A 22273-nucleotide genomic window follows, 5' to 3' on the forward strand; every position below is an offset into this window, starting at 1 on the left:
GCCTGACCCCCCAGTCCATGGTGAACCCACCAGGTGCCTCTGGCCTCTGCAGCTTTGCATGTGTGTTTCATGGTTCTTCCTACCACTGGGGACTCATATTCCAAAAATATGTGCATAGAGAAAGAGAAAACATGCGCAGCGCTATGGCGGAGAAAGAAAACACTGGGTATGCGGTACTTGGCCTCTGGACCTTTATGCCTACTGGAATGCCCTTGGCTCTGTCCTCAGCAAGCTCAGTTTGAGAATGTCTCTTCCCTCCTCCTTTGTGTCCCACCAACCCACGGTAAAGCTATCATACATGGCATCAATCATTCCAGATAACCGTGGACGGCTGACATGCCCATCTTCCCAGCAGGGCTGGGGCTCCTAGGGGACAGGCCCCTGGTTTTGCCTCCATGCTCCCTGGGAGGGCCCGGTGCAGAGTAGGAGCTTAATGTGTTGAGTAAACCAATGGATCCTGAACCTTAAGGCTTGAGAATCTCCATTTGCTGAGAACCTCTACGAGCAGGGTCTGTGCTGGGAGCTTCGGTCCTCACAGCTACCCCAGGGCTGCCCTGGTCCATTGAGCAGATGATTGTGGAAGGCAGGCTTCCTTCCGTGGTGGACAGCAGCATGTTGGGGTGGGTGCCAATGCAGCCCTAGTCCTGTCCCTAGTCCCTTGAGAGACAGATGTTGGTTGCTGTAGCCACCTGTCTGGGGCCCTGGAGGCTGGCTAGGCAGCCTTGGCTGGGCTCTTGCCTTTGGCCAGGCCTCCTGTCTCCATCCCCCTGTCGCCACACCCGCCCCCTCCCCAAGCCTGCTACCCATTCTGGGGAGTGGCCACCCAGGGCCATGGAAGGCCAGGTGCACACACACAGGCCGGATGAGCCCTGAGGGGCTGTGGGCTAGCCCTTGGTCTGCTGAGAGGGAGAGGCCCACCCAGCAGCCTTTGCTCTCTTCTGCTTGGCTCTCTGCTGTAGAGACCCCCAGGCTTTCCTCTACGGAGAAGGGAGGCCTCCCTGAGGGGTGACGGTGACAGTGACAGTGACAGGGAGGGAGCTTCTCGGTGGGGTGGACTACAGGTGGAGAAGGAACCTAGACTGAGCCCGGGTGGGCATATCAATCCTTTTTCGCCCCTCTCCTTACTCTTCTGTGCCCCCCCCCCCCCGCCTTTTCTCTGGAGGCCCTGAGGCTTGCTCCACCCTTCCAGCCAATCACGGCAACTCCTAGAAGAGGTTCCTCTTTTAAGGGCACAGTTCTGGGTCAGCGAATCCGTCATGTCCTGACGCGGGCAGCTCTCAGCACCAGAGGGTCCAGAGGGATGTGCATGCTGGAGCAGCAGCGCGACTGAGGCCTGGGTCAGCCGTGTTTTGATCTCATGTCATTTAGTGTGTCCTCACTGTGCGTGTGCCCGTGCGTGTGCACACGCGTGTGCACACACGCACAAGGACGAGACACAGAGCCAGGCACTATGCACTTTCTGTTCTCCGGGAGCTGTTGCTCCGGTCCAGTCTGGTCACCCCCATTTATTTAAGAAAATCCGACACAGTGGTGGGTAGAACCCAAGAGAGAGGTGGCTGTGGGCTGGGAGGGGTAGGGGAGACCCCGGGCTCCCTGCTGCCTTTGCCCATCCCCAAGGTCCTCCACAGCATCCCCTGGTACCCTCTCCCCTCCCACCAGATTCCACTTCCTGGGGGGATGGGTGGCTGCCCCTGCAGAGAGGAAGGAGTGTCAGCAGAGCAGGAGGGGCAGGGCTAAGGCGCAGTGTTGACCTCGCTGTGGGCTCAGTAGGGGGACCCGGCCCCCCTGGGCTGCCCAGACCACAGTGCTGGGGTGTGGCTTGCTAGGGGCAGGCCCAGGGCTCCTTCCCATTTAGGCCCCTGCCCACAGCCGGTGGGGACAGAGGAGGGAGTCCTGAGATCTCAGGAAGGTGCCTGGCTTGGCCCAAGACCCCTCTGTAGGGTCAGCTCCCAGGTCCTGGGAAGGGACTGGGGGCACTTGGAAGCCAGCAGATGCTACAAGTGTCCCCCCATCCCCCAATATTTTGTCCACAGCAAGATCCTTGGCAGGGCAGGCAGCCGCCACCTCCCCACCCTGCAGGACAGAAATCCCTGAATAATGGTTTGAGAAAAGTCTTTGTGCAGCTTCTGACACAAGACCCCCCCCAAAGCCCCCCAACACAAGGGGAAGACAGGGGACATGGGGGGCAGGGGCACAGTGTGGGCCCACCTCACCCCAAGCTTGGCCTCCGTGCCTCACTTTCGGGGCAGGGGGTTGTCTAAGATGGGAGGAGGTCTGGAAAGGGTAGAACAAGGGCTGGGAATGCTTTCCTCCTAGCAAGCTCCTGACGAAGGAGCCCTCCACCTTCGGTGGCAGAATCGGGTAGGGGGTGAGGTGGCGGGAAGGACCACGTGGGGTAGGCGGCCGCCCAGCACAGAGCAAAGCTGCAGGGGCAGGGAGTACAAAATCCACTTCAGCCGGCCTGCATCAGTGTGAGCAGGGGTCCCAGCCGTGTCCTACACAGAGCCCACCCCCGGGGGGGACGGCGCCTCTATGCGATCTCTTTGATTCTGCGCATGTAATTGTGCAGGTCTGGGGGCGCAGCGGGCCGCGTGGTGCCCGCCACATCAGGGCAGCCCCAACCCAGGTCCTCTTCGTCCTCCTCGTCCTCTTCGCCGGCGGGCACCGAGTCATAGGCCAGCTCCTCCGTGGGCAGCGTGGTGAAGGTGGTAAACTTGACCCGCTTGCGCTTGGAGGTGGGCGAGCTGGCAGGGTCCTCGGCCTGGTCCCGGGCCGAGCCGCCCGAGGAGCCGTCGCCCCGCCCGTGCACCTGGCTCTGCACGCTGGTCTGCGAGCTGCCGCTGCTGTGGTGATCGCCGTGGCAGCAGGCGGGCACGGTCTCCAGCGGGTTGCCCGCGGGCGGGGACAGCTCCCCCTGCACCCGCAGCGGCTGCCCGTTGCCCAGGAACACCCAGTGGTGAGAGTGGTCCATGCTGGTCTGGCCCTCGGGCGGGATGCGCTTGTGCCGGTAGCGCAGCACGAAGACGATGCAGTTGATGAGGAAGACGAGGATGGCGAGGCAGAAGACGCCCAGCAGCGCGTACATGCCGATCTCCAGGTCCGTGAGCCCGCGCGGCATCTGCAGGAAGCCGGTGGGCAGTGGCAGGAAGTCTTCCGTGGGTGGCACGGTGGGGCTGGCGGTGCCCGGGCCCGGGGCCTCAGCTGCGGGCACCGCTGTGCCAGGTGGGCCGGCTCCCCGGGCCTCGTCCTCGCCCCCACCGGGGCCCGGCTGGCTGGGCCCCGGGTAGTCGTAAGTGGGGTCCTCCTCGTCCCGCCCAAAGTGCACCCGCAGGCCCACGGGGGTCGTGGCCAGCACACTCTTGCGCTTGGTTTTCTGGCAGCTCTCGGCGATGGTGAGCTCTGCACGCAGCAGTTCCCCTGCCCCCTCGGCCTCCGCCACCACCAGCGGGAAGGCCCGGTCCTGGGTCACCGTGGCCACCCGCTCGTCCAGGCTGCTCACGAGCAGCCCGTAGTCCCGGGGGCTGTAGAGGGAGAGGGGGGCTGTGGTGCCATCACTGTAGGAGAGCCAGAGGCTCAGGAGGGCTTCCTGGAGGAGGAGGAGAAGCAGACAGGAGTCAGAGAGCTAGTCCTGGCTGACTTCACTGCTGGGTGCTGAGCAGATGCCGAGCTCTGTGGGGACAGGGACTGAGGTACTCTGGCTCCTGGCTGTATTCCCAGCACTGGAACCGTGCCTGGCAGGTGGCAGGTGCTTAGAAACAATTGTGGGAGTAGGAAGTCCTCCCCTGGAGGTTGTGGTCAGGTAAGGGGCACGTTACTGCCCTAAGAATTTCCTAGTCCACTCATCCTTCTCCCTTTGATGAGCTGAACATATGTTTTGCTTTGGGTCTACCTCAAGTCCCTTATGCTGCCAGAGTAACCCCATATCTCCATGCCTGACCTTGGTATCATGCCCATTAGAATGTGGAGATTGAGAACACACCCCACCCCAACTTTCTCCTCTCTTAAAGCATTCTGAGAATTGCCTTCCCTGCAGATGAGGGAGCAGGGCCCCGAGAGAAGGGATTGGCCTGTGGTCATTAGGGGACTCTTGCCTCGGTGCTCAACAATGCCTTCTTGCTCCCTGTGCTCCCGCCTGTCACCTTTCCACCTGTCCTGTGCCCCGGTTCTGTGGGGGGCTGCAGCTGGGGCTCCAGAGATGGGGGTAATTCCTAAGGGTGGAGGCAGAGGTGATGGGCTCTCTGAGAATCCAGGAGGGGGAACCCTCAGTGGGAACATCTCAGGGTGGCAGATGCCGAAGGCAAGACCTTGGCCAGACCCCCTGTGCAGAGGGCAGGGGAATGGGGTGGGCCAGGTGTGTTGGGCACCCACGGTAGACAGCTCTTCCATTAAAGCCCGAATTTAGGGGACTCATGGCACAAGGAAAAACTGGAGTTTCCTTCTTCCTTCCACACCCGAAGCCCCCAGGTTGGCAGGCTGGGCATCCTGTTACCTGCTTGAGGAAGCTGAGGGTCTGCTGGGCAGCCGTGGTGGCCAGGATGGTGTGGCTGCTCCCTGGGCTGGGCCGCAGGGAGAGGGAGAGGCTGGCCACCACCTGGGCCTGCAGCTGTGTGATGCTGACCTTCTCCTCCGTCACCGTTAGCAGCGTCTCCCCAAGCACAGACTCCGTCAGTGGGGACACCACCTGATGCAGAGTGAGGCAGGGGTGGGCAAAGGCCAGGAAAGCAGCACCCCCAGGATTCCCAGGCACGGAGGAATCCCAGCGCTGCTGGAAGAGAGGATGGGCGTGCGGGGCAGGGGTGGTGGGGCAGCCTGGGAGGCCGGACTCTTGGGCTCTGCTTTAGGGCCGCAGCTGGAAACCAGGGTCCAGAGGCCAAGTGAGGTTCAGGGGCTCGCAGGAGCCAGGCAGGAACACGGATGAGTGGGGTGGGCAGATTCTGAGGTAAACAAGAGCCTCACACGGTGATAAACAGGAACTGATGTTTGGCCTCAGTGTCAGGGAGACGAAAGGGAGTGGTGGGGACTGTGGCATGCAGTACTGACTGTAGCCAGTTACTGCCAGGTGGCAATGTAAGCCCAGTGTTGCCAGATTCATATTTTGTAAAATTAGAAATCTAGATTTTTAAAAGCAAGAGAGCTCCCAATGTTTCAATGTTGGATCCGTTGCTTTACAGATAAATACATCTGCAGGCAGATTCTAGCCAATGGGTCACACTATCCACCATCTCTTAGAGGGATCATTTCTACCCAGGCCCCCAGTTGTAGAGGAAGAGGGTCAGAATTGAGTTCCTAGGTCCCAGAATTCCCTTTCCTGAGCCCCCTCCTCTGCCCCTCTCCTCATCCACACCTGCTCTCCGGGACCACAGCGAGCCACATGGGGTTGGTAAAGGTCGACAGGGCTTGCAGGGAGATCCTTCGCCAAGAGGAAGTGAAAGGCGCTTACCTCTGATGGTGGGGTTTCTGGCAGGGGCGGGGGGGTGGGGTGAGGGGCAGAGAGTGTGTTTGGGGCCTGCCAGGGTTGATCCCAGAGGCCGAGGCCCTAGAAATCCTCTCCCAGGAGCGTCTACATTCACTGCCCACGCAGTGCCCCCGTGCCTACCTTGAAGGGGGTCGTGCCCGGCTCCAGGCCCGCCAGCGTGCTGCTGTCCACCATGCGTGCCACTCGGGGGTCCCCCACCCGCATAAAGTCGCTGACCAGGTCGGTGACCTCCACCAGCCAGTCTGGGCCCAGCATGGGGACCACCTGGTCGGCGCCCTCGGACGACGTCGTGTGGAACTGGGTGAACACCTGCAGGGTGGCGTGCTGGTACTGGAGGGCGCAGCCGCGGCTGGCGCTCTGCCGCCGCTCCTCCTCGTCCTCGTCCTCATCCTCGCTCTCCCGGGCCGACCTGCGGTGGGGAGGCGGGGAGGCAGGGGGTCAGGGCTCCTCGCCTGCCTCCAACCGCACAAGTCACTGCCTCCCCCGTGTGGGTTGCGGGCTCCTCCCCGGCTCCCATGGGTGGGCGCTGGGCACATGGCAAGCCCCCCGCCCCCCAACCCCTGACCGCATTCCTTCTGTCTCTGAGCAGCTTGGAGCCAGGAGTCCCCAGACTTTTCTCTCCTAGAAAGGTACCTTCTTGCCCCTCCCTGGCCCTCTCGGCCTCTGCGGGGCTTCACCCACGCCTGGGAATAGTGGTGTCAGATTCTGTCTCTTTTTCAGCACTGAGTATGCGCCTGGCCCTGCTCTCCGCTCTACACTGGAGTGAAGGCATTCCTCGTTCAGAGTGCCAGAGCGCTTGGCTGGGGTGCCCTAGCCGCTGCGTGCGAGCAGAACTTGCAAGTGCTGAACCTGGATATTTGGCTGAGGAGACTTCCAAGCCGCATGTGTGTGGAACGTGTGGCCTGGTTCCTCTTGCTGCTTACAGGAAAACCCAAGAGGAGAGAGGTAAACTGAGGGAAGCACAGTAAGCAAAAGGGAGCCAGGACTGGATGATTCAGGAAATTCAGTCTATCCAGGTTGCCGGAGATGCTAAAACCGGGAGATTCGTGGTCAGGAGAGCATGCTCTGGAGAGAGCGAGCCAAGGACATGGCTAGTGGAAGGGTCTGTTCTGGAAGGACCGAGCAACCCAAATATTCATTCACAGAGGGCTCTTTGACCTGTTAATGCATGCTGAGGAAAGTGTTAATGCGCCCATTCTGCAGATGAAGAACGGGTGGGGGCCCAGAGAGGTTGTGTAAGTAGTCCAAGGTTCCCCAGCTAGGAGACAGCAGTCAGGATTTAAACCCAGCCGGTCTCGCTTCAGAGCTCACTCCACCCTCCCGGACTTGAAGCTGGCCCAGAAGCAGGTCCCCGGGCAGAATCCCTGGCCCCCTCCCAGACCCACTGGATCAGAATCCGCACTGTAACAGGCTCCTCGGGCGACCGTGTGCATGTTCAAGTTCGAGAGGCTCTGATCTACATGGCCTGGCTCTTCCTCATCTCTGCAGACTTGAACTGAGCCCAGCTCTCCCTTGGCTGCTGGCTCTTCCCCCAGCCCAGCCCCTCCCCTCTTAGCTGCCCGCCCCTCTTCCTTGCTCTGCCCTCCTTCTCTCCAGCAGCAGTGAGGGGCGAGTGGAGTACATGCCCCAGAGATGCCCACGCAGGTGCGCGAGGGGCTGCCCAGCAAGGGAGCCTGGTGTGAGTCACTGTATGCCGGGGCTGACACACTCACAAGTGTGCCCTGGTGTGCACAGGCTGAGGTGCACATGTATAGGTTTTGTCTGTGGCCTGGCTGCTCTTTCACCCTGTCTCCCCAGCCAACTCCTTTCCACTCATTCTTTAAGACTTAGCCAAGAGTCACCTCTTCCAGGAAGCCTGTCTTGACTTATCCTAGAGGAGGAGGTGGTTCTCTCCTTCGTGCCACTTGACTCCCCACACAGGGGGCTTCCTGTGTCCACCATGTCCTGCGGCATGTACAGGACAGCCTCCCTGCTGGACTCAGCTTGGCTGGGTCAGGCACTGGCCACACTCACCCCATGTCTCAAGCACCCATCAGTGCCTAGCACACAGTAGCTGCTCAATAAAAGTTTGTTGATCGCACAACCGACCTGCAGACTGTATACACCTAGAGCCCTATACACATACGTGGATCAGACCATGTGCCAGGGCTGTGTCCACCTATGAGCATCCCGAGTATCCACTGTGTGCAGAAGGGCTGTACCTCCGGTCGGGGAGGATAGGTACCCTCCAGCCCTTCACTTGGCTGAGACGTGCATCCGAGAGTTCGATGTGCAGGGGCAGCTTGGGGACCCAGACTGTCATTTCCAGGGGGGCATTGAGGATGTCATAGCGGAAGGTGACCCTGGCGTTCATGGACCCGCGAGACTCCTTTCCACTCACAAACACGTAGTCGCAGCTGCTGGATACCTGGGGAGGAGGAAGGAGGTTGGTTGGCCTGTCTTGCCCTACGGGGCATCCTGCGTGCTGAAGGGGAGGAGCGGAGGGCGGGGGGCACCACATTTATTTCCCCTGGGAGATGTCAGCTTCAGGTGTCCCTATTCCCATTGTTTCTCCACAGATCATCTCAGTGGCTACTATGGGAGGTTTGTGTTCCCTGGCAAGGGGCCAACATGCACCTGACTTTACAGGAGGCTGCTTCTGATGGGGCAGACCACACCTCAGAGGAGCCTTCAGGCTGAGGGCCCCTGGGCTGGCTCCCCTTCCCATGTGCTCCGGCATGGGTGTTTTTTGGTAGTGTCCTCACGGTACAGAGGGGCATGTCCTGAACCCATGATCCCTCCATGGCCCATCTGGCCCTGTGGCCGCAGGAAAATAAGCAGTTGGTTAATTTCAGGTGCGGGGACTGTTCTAGCCAGGGATGGAGGTGGGGGATGGGGAGAGGGAAAATGAGGACAGACAGGTGGATGCTTGCCACCAGTGGGTGCAGCTTTTACAAATGCATGCTGACCAGGACCCCAACTTATATTCTTAGAGGTTCCTTGGATGGGCACGTGCCTGCCGAACACATCTCAGTGGACACCTGTGCCAGCACTCGGGACAGATGTAGGTGGGTGTATACGTTAAATGTGCCCAGTATGTACCTGGCACACACTCTGGAGTGAATCTCGTGTGCAATGCATTGAGGTGTACCTGCTGATACACGCCCATGGGTGCACACCCTCGCATGTGGGGAGGGTCTAATCATGTGGCTTATGGGCTCATGACACTCTGAAGGCTCTGGTCGGGGGCAGGGAGGCTGCCGGGACTGTGGCTCATCTCTGACACGCTCCTGGCTGTTCCCAAACTCCTGCGATCTCCCTTAATTATCTCAGATGGGGGTGGTAGGACGTGGGACAGCAGCCCCACCAGAAATGCCCATTTCCCACTTCAGAAGGCAGAGAATTCCATCTGAAGGCTGACAAATTCCATTCCGAGTGTTGGCAAACTCCATAAAGAACCTGAGTGTATTTCACTGAGAATGGAAACAAATTCCATGTAGAATCTTTGTGAATTCCCTTTGGTATCTAAGTAGTCAAGACTTTATTCTGGTCCACTCTGTGGCCAGAGTGGGGGAGTGTGGAGGGCAGAGGCAGGTGCTGGATGAGGGCCTTTGAGAGCAGGTCCTTTTATTTTTTCTTGTCCCAGGCTGCCAGCCCTGGAAAGCCCCATGGGCCTGGACAAGGCTTCTACTCTGCAGGGGATGGGGGGGGGCACCAAGCCATCTGCTCTGGCTCACTTGGGGGGCATTCTTCCTGGACAGGGGAGGGATGAGGTGGGGCTCCAGCTCCCCAGACCTGGAGGGATCTGGGGCAGAGTGTGGAGAGAGGGAACGAGAGCACGCACACACCCCAGGCTAGCCCCAGTTAGCCAGAGGCAGGAGGACACCCACGGCCCACTCCTCCCGCTCTCCTTCAGGCTGAGCTATTTACAGACTCAGGGAACACATTCCCTTGTCTGATCATCTGATTTTGGCACCTGCTGGAGGCTGGCCTGATAAACAGCTCACCCACCACACCGACACCAGGGCTGCCACTCTCCTGCGTCACTGCCTGTCCCGCTGTCTGTGACTGCTGTCCAAAGGGGGCAAATCTGGAGGCTTTCCTGGGGAGGTGGCAAACTGGGTCATCAGAGTGAGAGGGCTGTCCTGTTTGTTGGGCCGTGAAGACCTAGGGCCTGGAGTGGGTCTCTGGGGAGGGAGCTGTGGGAGGGGCCTGCAGGAGTTGGAGAATTTGGGGTGTGTGCCCCGAGCGGGTCCTTCCTTACACAGCCTTCACTCCTGGCCTAACTCACATGCTTCTGGGGCTTCTTCTCTGAGCTGAATCTCCTCCATTCGGGCACCAGCACCTGGGTTCAGGGCGGGTCCTTGAGCCTTCCCCACCCCCGCCCCCGCCCAGCTGCTCTTGCCCCATATCTGTCTGGACAGGGCCTCAGTCATTTGCTGCATCGGACTGAGCTCAGGCTGTCAACACTGACTTCTCTCCTCTGCCTGCCAAACGGTCTCTTTCATATTCCTACAGGAAGCCCTCCAAGACCAGCAGTACCCAGGGCTTTTCCTCATCCCACTCAGGCTAGCCACGGATGCCTGAAGCTATTCTTGCCCCCCCCCCCAGTTTCTTCTTTTGCCTACCATAGGGAGCTGCCTGGGATGCCAATTCCCCTCTGACTTGGGGTTCTGCTCCCCCTGGAGGTCTGAGGCCTTCTTCCCAGGGGCCCCATCTCCAGGAAGCCCACCTTGATGATGTCCTCATTGTCAGATTCGCATTCCACCAGGGCGGAGACATCTAGGACGAGGCCAGTCACCTCGATGGCGATGACCTTGACAGGGATGGCCACCGTCCTGCCAGTCAGGATAGCCGTGTTGATGATCTCTGTGTCCTGCAGGGAGGGTGGGGCCCTGCTGAGCGGGGGCGCTTGTGGTCCTCTGCTCTCCCAGGACACGCCAGCCAAGGCCCAGGCGCCTGGCTGCCCTACTCCTCAGATGCACGACCTTCCCCTGAGGACACCTGCACACATGTGCAGACAGGTGCAGCTGCCAGTCTCACTCATCTTCTCGCACGCTCTGCTCACTTGGCCTCCCGCAGTAGCCTTCTGGGTCTACCTCGCTCCACTGCCAGGAAACAACCAGCTTCCCTCGACACCTTACATGCCCTCAGCACACACGGAGTCATAGCCAGCACATCTGCCCGGCCATTCCAGATGCCCCTGGGCTGGCGCAATGTCCCTCTGGCTATTCCAGGGGCCCTGGGCTGTTCACAGATGGTCACTCTAACCTTACCACCCCATGGCACCCTTCCCACGTCCACCGCGCCTTAGAACAACATTCACATTCCCATCACCACACCTTTGTCCACGTGATCCCCCCAGAGCACCCTCCTCAACTTCTCTGATTGTATGAGCCCTTCCTTCCACATGTCCTTCAAGGCTCAACTGCATGGCCACCTCCTCCAGGAAGCCTCCCCTGAGTGGCCTCTCCATGGGTGACTTCTCCCACCTCTGTCCCCCTGAGCATCTGCTGTCCTGTTCCTGCACCAGGCGCAGAGCACCGCCTGCCCCCAGGAAGTGCGTGCGTGCGTGCATGCACACACACACACACACACACACACACACACACCTATGCTCAAAGGCACACCTGGGTGCAGGAGGCAGTCACACACTCGGGCGCGGGCCCACACGTCCACACGCATTGATCCATACGCACGTGCAGCTGGGCACATGCTAGTCCCACACACGCACCACGACAGACGCACGTATGCACTGACCCTGTCACCGCCCCGCTCACCATGGCTAGGGGCAGGATGGCTTGTACATCCCGCTGGATGACCGTCAGCTCAGTGACCGCCCGCTCCAGGTCAGGCAGGGCGCTGTGGCCACGGTAGTCGATGTGCCACATGATCCTCCGCTTGACCGACTGGCTGGTGAAGTTCTCCATCTCAAAGTCCAGCTGTAGGATCTCCAGGGGCCCCTGGCCTTCCCTGCAGGGTCGGGGCAGGAAGCAGAGCTCCAGACAAAGGGCTGGGAGCAGCTCAGGGGCTCTGAAATCCCTGGTGGGGCCCCCAGCCCTCCTCGGCAGCCTGCCTGCTGGGGCCTTCAGAGCTCCCCGAGGTGCCCCAGCCTGGACCCTAGAGTCCCCAGCATCTGGGTCCCGGCCCTTCTGCCAGCCTGGTTTCCTCCATCAAGAATTCCCCTGCCCCTTCTGGGCGCTGTCCTGCAAAGAGGGGGGCAGGGGTGCCACCTCGGCTTACCAGGGGGGCAGGGGGGTGCCCTGGGCCCAGGCCACATCCACGGTGGCTGTTGAGTGCTTTGCCCCAGTCAGCAGCTCTGAGGTCACATGCCACTGGCCACTCCGTGACTTGGTGCCCAGAAGGGTCACACCCTTCTTGGCCTTCACCCTGGGACAAAGTGGGAAGAAGAAGAGGGAGATGGTGAGCCTACGGCCCAGGGGCTGCCCACCCGGCCACCCCCCTCTCTGCCCAGGCTGGGGCTGGGAGTAGGGGGAGCAAGTGAGTAAATGACCCCAAGCCCTAGACTCAACGCCAGAGTTGAAGCTGGGGAAGCTGGTGTCATGTAGCTGAGACCTCCGACCCTCAGTGGAGGCTACGATCGCTCTACCATATCTCTCTGCCAAGTTTTATCAGCCTCTACTTGCATACCTCAGTGATAGGGGACTCACTACTGCACACATCCCATTCCATTCTCAGAAAGCCCCTAAGGACTAGAAACCCCTTTCCTATATTTAGCTGAAGTGTAACAGTCATGGGTTCTGCTGGGGCAAGAGAGAACAACTCTCTTTCATCCCAATTGTAACAGTTCTTCAGACAGCGGGAGGGGGGCAGGTGTTCCCTGAGTCTTCTTTTCTCCAGGCCTAAAATTTCTAGTTCCTCCAACTGTTACTTTTTGCTATAGTTTCAAGCCAACCCTTGCAACTAGGGTTCAACCCTTGCAACTAGGACTAGTCACCCTTCTCTGGACACTGAACACACAGGTGTTGTGGTCTATACTAAATACAACACTTCAGCTGGGCTCTGATTAATACTGACTAAAGCAGAATGGTGACCACCTCCTTAATCCTCCATGTTCTACTCCTATTAATGCAGCCCCAAATCTGTGATGACTAATAGAAATCATATTCACATTCAGGTATCAATCATTGAATCAGGTCTATCTCTTCCAGGAATACCAGGAATATCTGAACTTTCAGGTGGTAGACTCAGGAGAGAGAGCAATACTTAACTCAAAGAAGTTGAAGGTTAATGGCAATGTTTTGGGTCCTATGCATAGTGCCTGGGGTGGGGGGAATATTTTGGTGGGGCCTTTCATACGACTTAAGGTATTTTTGACTTTGTGAACTGTATCCTGTTCAGGGTGTAGAAAAGGCTGGGACTCCTGAAATCTTTTCTCCCAACTCCAGGATTGGGCAAATGTCCTGACACATGGACAGTCTCCTGCTCCTCTTTTGGCTCCCAGCCAACGGGCTGCTCTCTGATCTCCATTTCTTCTCTTTGGCCTCGGTCTCCTCATCTGTAAAATGGGAGAGTTGCACCAGCCAACGTCTAAGGGCCCTTCCAACCCCATTCTATCATTCTTGATACCTATGCTTGTGAAAGCTGACGTGTCTCCTTAACCATTTCTGTGAGCTACAGAGGTCGGGCAGGAATTTTGTTGTCCTCAAGCCGATGAGAACAGTGAGGCTCAAGCAGACCGGGCGTCTTCCTGAGGTTGCTCGAGTGATAACGGAAGAGCAGGACTAGGATGCTGGCAGGCAGGCATGGGCACAGCCCTACAGGGGGGCGAGCTATGCACTTGACCTCGGAAGGGAAGGCAGACCCCTCGACCACAAGCCACCTACCTGAGTGTGAAATGCTCCACGCTGGGGCTGGAGGGAGAGGAGGAGTTGGGGGCCAGGTAGAGGAGGATGCTGAGCACCTCCCCAGGCTTGAGGGGCCGATCCGGCAGGCGGATCATCAGGTTGCTGTCCAGCCGATGCTCCTGCAGGGTCCTCCTGGGGGGCGGGCGGAACAGGCTGATGCTGCCGATGCGAAGCAGGGGGTGCTGGGTGGGGCTCTCGGCGCGGGCGCCCGGCCCGGGCCCGGCCCCGCGGCGGGGGCCCCCACAGCCCCCCGAGGCGTCGGGGGCGTGGAGGGTGTAGTAGAGCTCGGCCTGCTGGCTCTCCCCCGCGGCCTCGGGGTCCAGCCCGTCCGGAGACTTGCGGCGGGCGGCGGGCGGCGCGGCGGGGGCGGGGGGCCCGAACCAGGCCAGGGGCAGCTCGGCCCGCACCAGGCAGGTGGCCAGGCCCCCGCTGAGGCGGCAGGAGCTCTTGACCTCCCTGGCGTCCCGGAAGGCATGCAGGCGGACGCAGGGCAGCCGCTCGGTGACGCCGAAGTCGTCCCAGTCACGGCCGGCCACGTAGAACAGCACCTGGGCCACGGGCTGCGAGGCAGGCACGCGAGCGCGGACGATGAAGGCCCGCACCTTCCAGTTGACCGTCAGGCGCTCGGGGATGTCCAGGGTGCTGGACGGCTGCAGCAGCTCCCGGGCCACCACCTGGCTCGTGCTGAAGGGCCCCAGGGAGACGTTGAGGACGGGCAGCTCCTTGGTCTGGAACACCACGAAGGGCTCGGAGCGCTGCAGGGAGCCATTGGCGACCGCCGGCGGCAGGGGCCGTGCGTCCCGCAGGAAGAAGGCCAGGCGCGTCCGCGACAGGCGGTAGCTGACCGGCAGCACTGGGCTGGCTTGCGGCCCCGGGGGGCTGGGGCTGGCCGGGTGGGAGCGGCCGGACGCTGGAGACAGACAGAGGCAAGAGCCCGGAGGGGTCAGCAGAGGCTGTGCTGGGACCGCAGGGCACCCCAGCCTCCCACCTTGCAGAGAACATCTGCTCCAAGCCCCCCCAGCCTGTGCTGGGGGTCAACTGCCCTCTCATCATTGCCTCTTTTGCCCCAGCCTGGGGGTAGACCTAATACCAGCGCAAAGCACTGTGAGGCTTTAGAGAGGTTTTATTCCTCCGCATCCTCATCTGTAAAATGAGGGTAAAATGGGTTTCTGCCTCGAAGTGCGGTTGTGAAGATTTACCGAGTAGTGTGCAGAAAGGGCTGAGAGCAGAGTGTGGCGCTGGGAAAGCCGGGACCCTCGCTGTGACAACCCGCTCAGCACTCTGCAGGCATCAGCATGTTCCGTCCTCAGATGGACCCTCCCAGCTAGGTATTCTACCCTCGCCATGGGTTCAATCCGCTTTCTATCAGTAATTTCTCTTTGTTGAGAGCCTAGTCTTTTATCTTACGGGTCAAGATGAAGAGTGCTTAAGTAACTTACCCAAGTCACCTGAGCGACAAGGGCAAGAACTGAGATTCGAACCCGGGGCTACCTGACTCTGAAAGCCAAGCCCGTTTCTGCTCCAGCTGCTTCAGATGGTGCAGGGCCCCCAGAGATCCCTTATTTCCCCTTACTTCCCCCCGCCACACTATACACGCAGGGAATTTGATCCCACGTCTCCCAAACCCAATGTGGGCCTCGGGTCTGCCATCTCTGGTCCCCTCTGACACCTGTGCAGGACCCTGTCAAATTCTAGCAACCCCACCTGTTGACTCTGTGGTGTGTCCCAAGCTGCCCCCATCCTCCATCCCCCGAATCCTGCCCCAGTTCTGGCCTGGATCCTGTTGCTGTGACAACGTAACATGGCATGACTGGGTCTCCCCTCTCCCCCTAACCGCCTCCCTGGCATCCCCTCCCCTCCATAGCAGCAGAGTGATGTGTTTGTCTTGGACACAAATGGGACTTTGTTGGCCCCTCGCCACCAGCTCAACTCCTGTTGGACACTGTCAAGGAATAGGAAGGACCAAGATGTGGGGGTTCGAGGTTTGAGAAGCAGTTCTAGATCTTGCCATGGACGCCTGAATCACTTTCCTCACCTTTAAAAATCAGGGTAATAATAATAATGCTGATCTTGAAGGATGTGGTGCTGTCGTTCTGTTTTCGAGAATCATATAAGAAAGCACTCTATAAATTGTGCAACGCAATGCCAATGTCTATAAGTATTATGCAAGACTGCCTCCCTTCTGCTTACAGAACAAAATCCAAACTCAGCTTGACCCTGAGTGTGGCCCTCAGGGTCCTCTACAATGGGGTTTCAGGCTTCCCTTTCCCCAGGACTTCTCCCTGCAAGTCCCTGCTGCCAGCATGACTAGACAACTTCTGGCTTTAGCACTCACCGATGCCACCTTATCTCCCCTCCTTTGTTCATGCTGTGCCCTCGGATTCAAATTCTCTCCTTTCCTAACCGCACATGTCCAGATAGGACTCTTCCTCTGAGGTTCAGCGCCAATGCCACCTCCTCCGTGAAGCCCTCCAAGATATGACCTCAAGTCCTGGGATTTTTCTTCTCTGAGGGAACCTCTCATCCTGCCTTGTATGGAAGTTGCTTATCTATGAGGCTTTGCATTGAGCAAACCTTCAACAAATCATGGTTGATTTACACTGAGTGATTTGTGGAGACCCGTGTCCCAAGGAGGAGACTCCTAATCAACGCTACAGTGGTTACTTGCAGTTTATGCACATTCATCATTTTCTCACCATCAACGAAACCTTGACAGTTCTACAGACCTTCACAGCCAATTCCTCATAAAGGCAATGGACTAAAAATTCCCAGCTCTGGAGACTCTGATGGCTCTGGTGTCTTTTAAAAAAATCTGTGGTTTAATTTCCTCATTAAAAAAAAGAGGTGTATATTTGGCTTGGGGCAGGGCATAGGCCCTCGGGGTCAGGTGTTCTAAGAGGAGAAGCACCTGGTCTCATGCACCTTCTTAGGGCTCTCTCTGAGCAGCCCTTAGGACCAGCTGGGGAGACTGCCTGTGGGGGTGCAGCCCATGCTTTCACCACCAGACTGCTTCTTCCATTCCCAGGAGAACTCTGTTCCTGGACCACCGTCCGCCCTGGATGCTCTGTACCCTGCAAGTTTCGCTGGCTGCCAGTGGGGGGGGGGGGGGTGGAGGCAGGCAGCCAAGCCCAGATGAGGACAGGAAGATGTCTGAAGAGATGGGGAGAGCCTTCCTGGCTGGAATCCCTGCCCCACAGTTACCCCAGGAGTCTCTGAGGTACCCTTGCCATCGGGGGGAGGTTGGCCCAAGTCACACATGTTGGGGTCCAGGGCAACCATCTGAGCCAGGGCTCAAGGAGCCAGCCAACTGCTTTGGAAGCAGCAGGAAGCAGGCAAACAAAGATTTCAAGACTCACGTTCAAGGTTCTCCCTGTGACACTTGTTGGCAAGTTACTCCCCATGTTGGGCTTTGGTTCCCACATCAAAAGTTGAGATGGTGACTTCGGCCCCTTCACTGGGATACTGAGAGTAGCTAAGAGGCCAACGTGGAGGAGGGGGACACTGCTCTGTGTGGCGGGATGGCCAGGGCCGAGATGGGTAGGGGCCACCCTGCTTGTCCCGCTGGGGTTGGAGAAGGGCACCTGCCGCAGCTGTAAGTGCTCACCATCGGGACCGGGGTGCACAGGGCGGGGCTGCAGAAATCATAGCCACTGGCCCGGCCCTGCTTACCGTCCCCAGGGGAGCCCAGAGGCTGCTAAGTGGCACTTAGTCCCCTTTGGCCCTCTCACTGTCCCAAGCCCGCAGTGGGCCCTCTGAACCTGGGAGGCGCTGTGGGGGCAGGCGCCCCCAGATGGGCAGCAGATGGGGGCACGGAGGAAGGGACTGGGGGCCACGTTTGCACGCATCCCTGGGCCCTCAGTAGATTCGTATTGAATGAGTGGAGTTCTCGAAATGAGTGCCCACCACTGACTGGGGTGCAATGGAGGGTAGAGGGCGTCTTCCTGCAGCATCCGGGAAGCACCTGGGCAGTCACTGAGCGGGAGGGGGCCCGGTGCTGGGCAGCAGCCTTGCAGACAGGGAGTCTGAGCGTCTGAAAGGGGGAGCGACTTGTGTTAAGAAAACAGCTTGCTTTCAGAGAGGGGAGCCAGAAGAGACAGTATTAGGGCGCTACAATTTTTGTATCTATCTCGTCGTGACACACGACACCCCCTCCAGTCACCACCGTGAGTCATTCTACCCGCTGGCTCGGTGGAGGCCAGTGTTGAGATTCCGGCGCTAACCTCTGCTCTCCTGTGCTCACTTACTCGGGAGTCTAAGGGAAGTTGCTTGATCTCCCTGGGCCTCAGTTTCCCCCGGGACGTGGGAGAGGCTCTGGAAATGTTCTGGGGCGGCGGGGGCGGAAGGGGAGGAAGGCGAGACCTGCGGAGCTGTCGGCAGACAGGTCAGGTTTTCAGGGACGCTCCGTGGGCAGCTGCGCGCACACTTGTGTGTGTGCTGGTGTGCACGCTGGCCTGCCGCTCAGCACGAAGCAGGGCCCGGCCTGGGGAAGGAAGAGCTGCTGGAAGGTTTCCTGAAGGACCGCAGATGGGGGAGGGGCGCATCTACACAGATCTGAGGTTGGGCGGGTCCAGGCGTGGGGGAGGGGTGCTGTAGGGGTGTGACAGGTGGACGTGACAGCCTGGACCCCCAACAGAGGGGGAGCTGCTCCCCTGGCACGCACCTGCCCCTCAGGCCCCACACCAGGCAGCCCACATGGTCTTCAGGCTTGGCTCTGAACCCCCGCCACGCTTGGCCCCTCGCCCTGCTCCACTTGCCCCCCAGAGCTCTTGCTCTGCAGGCCCCCACTTCCTGCTCTCTTGTTCTGGGCCCAGCTCACGCTGCAGACCAGGCCTTGCACTGCCTTCCTGTCAGCGGTCTCGACTCCCCCAGAGCGGCAGCCGGGCTCCCCTCTCTGTGCACAGCCTTGGGCCTCCTGAGGCATTTGGGCCCAGCCCTGGGATCCCCTCGTCCTCCTAGAAAGGGCTTTTCCACATCCTCTCAGGTGCATGACGGGTGTTATGAGTTGAATTGTGACTCCCACCCCAACTCATACATGGAAGTCCTGGCCCCCCAGGACCTCAGAACGTGGCTGTGTTTGGAGACAGGGCCTGCAAAGAGGAGATTAGAGTACAATGAGGTCAATAGGGTGGGCCCCAATCCAATACGTCTCGTGGCCTTACAAGCAGAGGGGATCAAGACACGGACGCCCAGAGGGAAGGCCAGGGGACGACGCAGGGAGAAGGCGGCCATCTGCGGGGTGAGGAGAGAGGCCGCAGGAGAAACTGCCCCGCTGACCGTCTCGCCCGGACTTCCAGCCTCCAGCACTGAGAAGCAAGTGTCTGTCGATTTAGCCCTCCAGCCTGTGGCAGGGCCGCCCAAGCAGACTCACACAGGGGATTGGCTATGTGTGCCCCTCACAGCCTCCGTTTCCCCAGTAAGGAATGGAGACGCCGTACCAGGGGAAGAAGATGGGCTGGGATTGCGTGGGTTTTGTGCACAGGGATAATGATGGTGGCCAAGGCCCTCCCAGCCCTTTCCTGACGCAACACCTTGCATGTGACCCTTCCCAGCTGAACCCAGCCAGCTCCTTCCCTCAACCCCGGAAGGCACACCCAGCTCTTTGCAGCGCGGTAACTAAGAGTGGGTTGGCTGTGGGTGCCGCAGCCTGCACTCCCATCCTCCTGGAATCTCCTCCCCTCCGCACAACCTTCCTGGGCACTTAATCTGCCCAGCCCCTTGGGGAGCACAGACCCACGGCCACTTCAGGGTTATGCTCGACTGAGAGGCGGCGGCCTTCATTCTTCCTTTCTAGTTCCAGAAAGAGATGATGGTGTGAATAGAGTCTTCACTGGCCCTGGGTACAAGGGCGTTGGACTGGACCCACCAGCACCCAAGAGAAGAAGGCAGGAGATGGGATGTGGGGTCCCCTCCCTCTTGCATGCCTGGTCCTGGCACTGCCTCTCACCACAGCCACCTGGACGGTGCTTCACCACTGCTCTGCTTTGTCCAGCTCTGGCTCTGACTGACCTGGAGCTTGGCCCTGGTATGAGTGTGACATGCGAATTACCATGGAACTGTTTCAGCCGTCCCTGCTGTTGATTGCCCCCCGCAGGCAGGACGCTGGCCCACGCGCCCCTTCACCTGTGCAGAGGTCTCTCGGGCCCCCAACACCAGAAGGCACCTACTTGTTTAGGTTGTTGCCTTTCCAGCTGGATTGGGATGCGGGCGGACACTGGGTTCTCGAATCTCAATTCTACCCTCTTGTAAGGCCTGGGGCACCTGAGCAGGGCCGGTGGCTGGACAGAGGCCCTCCTTTCTCATCTCAGGCTGGCTGTTGGTGTCTGGGAGCACAGTGGGGGGCTCTGGCCACCCCCCCAAAACCTTTCCACTTTCTCTCCAGGCATACAGGCCAGCCCCCGTCCCTCCCCCCAAAACCGATAGAAAATATAAATTCATCTACATGGAGGCTAAGCCAGGCAGGCTGGGGATGGGGGTGCCTCTGGCCATCTCCCTGCTTCTAATCAAGATCAGATGCCTCCTGCTTCTACCTCTAATTGCCCCAAAATTAAAACTAATCCCTGGCAAATCAGGAAAAAAAAAAAAAGATTGTCATTAGCTTTGGTGAGTTTGAGGCTGAGGGACACAGCAGGGTATGCCCACAGGGCCCAAGGGCGCTGGGCTGGGCTGGGAGTGGGCTTGGTTACTCACCTGTGTGTGTGCGTGTGTGTGTGTGTATGTGTGTGTGCAAGGGCCACCCCAGATGTCAGTGTCGGGGGATCCTTCGGCACTTGCTCCTGAACTTGCCTGAATGTAAGAGTCAGCAGGAGCAAACCGACTCTAGGGCTGGACCCGGGCTTAACACAATCCGAATCGCCAGGGGAGAGACCTGACCATCTGTATGTTTATCCAGCGTCCCAGGCCTTCTTATCACAGGGTTTGGAAAACACAGTGCTAAGCAGGAAGGGTTGGGAGACACTGAAGGTTGTTACTTGTATGGCGTAATTTGGTGCAGCTGGCCGTGGATGAGGAAGGACCCAGAGTCTAGAACAGTACCTGGCACACACAAGTGCCGAATCTATGAACGGATGAAGGAATGAACGAGAGGCAGCAAGAGACATGGTTGCTGCAGGTGGCAAGGATCCTAGGGTCCCTGTGTTCACTATCAAGAGGTCAGGGATGGGCTTTGTGTAGTGATCCCCCCCACCCCTCACCCCCCAGCTCAAGCCTCTAGGCCCCCAGCAAGGGTGGGACTTTGGGGAAAATATCTCTGGTCCAGGAAAGCTTCAAGGGAGGCAGCTCCCCTCCAAGGGTGCCTGGAAGGGGGCTCTGGTCGAGAGGAGGGGCGCCCACGTTCCAGTCCTGCTCTTCCCTGGCTAAGGGGTTTGATCTCACCGGAGCAAGCATGCTGTTTCTGAGGCCCCATGTCCAGCAGCAAAACGGGGAATCATCCACCAATATACCAGGGGCCATGGAGCGGGGGCCAGAGTGGGAAACACCTGTCTTGAGGAAGGTGTTTTGTTTTTGTGTTTTAAATTAGTGATACCGGTATCGGCAAGGGTTTTAAGAAACGGGGCATCCACACACCCTACTGTCAGAGGGTACACTAGACGGTTTTCTAGAAAGCACTTTCAAAATACGCTTTAAAGGCCTCGACACTGTGCATACTCCTTGCCCCAGGGACTCCCCTTGGGGAATCCTGTGCGTAGACATCAGCTCAAAGATTTACGTAAAAAGACACTCACTGCGATGTTGTGTTTACTAGCAAAAATTAGAAACTCCTAAATGTCCCAAAGCAGGGTATGGTTAAGTAAAAGCAAATGCTCAGGAACGGATGAGGGCAGCCTTTACAGATCAAGTTCTCAAAAAAATAAAAATTACTCAGATGGGAAAATGCTCACAAAACAGTTTGAACTAAACAAAGACAGGTGTAAAACCGGCTATACGGTGGGATACCCATTTTACGTAAAAAGATGTAGACACTGGGAGGAAAGACATCAAAATGCTAATGGTGGTTATATCTGGGGGTGGGGATTATGGGTGATTGTTATTTTTTACTTTAGGCTTTGACGTATTTTCCAGTTGTCTGCCATGAACATGGATTGCTTGTAAAATTAGAAAGGAAACAATAAATGTCATTAAAAATGAAGGAAAGGGTTTGAAGCTATTCCAAGATATTTTTTAAAGGAAATTGGGGAAAAAAAGAAAGAAAAGAAAGACCTGTGTGGCTGGGGAGCCACACAAACTCCAGCTCAGATCCCAGCTTTGACACTTCCTCACTGTGTGACCTTAGGTAAGTTACTTAACCTCTCTGGGCCTCAATTTCCACACCTGTAAAATGAGGATCCTAGAACCTATTTCATAATGCTGTCATGACTAAATAAGCAAATCGCCGGTACAGAGTCAGTGCTCAGTGTTCATTCATTCATTCATTCAACACTTATTGGTTATTTCATTCTGAGAAGTGCTGACCTGCTTTTCTCCAGCACTTGACGCATTGTTTAGCTCACAGCACGTCCTCTGTCAGTGTCTGTTAAGTTGAAAAGGACAAGTACAGAGATGATAGGTGTGTGGAGCAGAGCCTCCCAGGGAGCCCAAAAGCAGCACAAGGCTGGAAGGAGTACTAGTTTTGGGGGACCCTGGAATCCAGCTCACGCAGATCTGCCAGTGGCGTGCTGTGTGACCTTGGGCAGTGTCTTCCCTTCTCTGGGCCTCACTGGGGAGAAGCGGACGGTCCCTGCCCTGCCTGCTGCATGGGTGACCTAGGCGTGGGCAGATGCCATGTGTGCAGGGAGTCTGGTGGGTTCCGGACCAGGCAGGGGTCAGCTGGATAAAGGGGAGGTGACAGCTAGGCCCAGTGGGCCCCGAACACCGCCCTCCCCTATCTGCGAGGACAGGGCCTCCACATCCTCGGAAACAGTTTGGGTCTTGCCCAAAGACGCTGGGCGAAGGGAGCTGGCAGGGAATTAAACCC

At 58.4% G+C, this 22273-nt stretch overlaps 1 protein-coding gene across 1 annotated transcript in view; it reads right to left on the bottom strand.

Annotated features, from left to right (window-relative positions):
- Positions 1-1458: 1458 nt before the first annotated feature.
- The window catches only part of TMEM132E (transmembrane protein 132E), a 54330-nt gene continuing 33515 nt past the window's right edge, over positions 1459-22273 (bottom strand). Inside the window, exons 2-9 of the mRNA XM_045773589.2 lie at positions 13303-14233; positions 11699-11845; positions 11236-11428; positions 10188-10331; positions 7678-7883; positions 5597-5885; positions 4490-4681; positions 1459-3586 (exon numbers count right to left, since the gene is read on the bottom strand). Coding sequence (XP_045629545.2) covers positions 2531-3586; positions 4490-4681; positions 5597-5885; positions 7678-7883; positions 10188-10331; positions 11236-11428; positions 11699-11845; positions 13303-14233 — 3158 coding nt within the window. The 3' untranslated portion in view covers positions 1459-2530. The remainder of the gene's footprint in view (positions 3587-4489; positions 4682-5596; positions 5886-7677; positions 7884-10187; positions 10332-11235; positions 11429-11698; positions 11846-13302; positions 14234-22273) is intronic.

Source organism: Ursus americanus, chromosome 23, assembly GCF_024610735.1.
Source record: "Ursus americanus isolate L20-20 chromosome 23, mUrsAme1.1.p, whole genome shotgun sequence".
Classification (NCBI taxonomy): Eukaryota; Metazoa; Chordata; class Mammalia; order Carnivora; family Ursidae; genus Ursus; species Ursus americanus.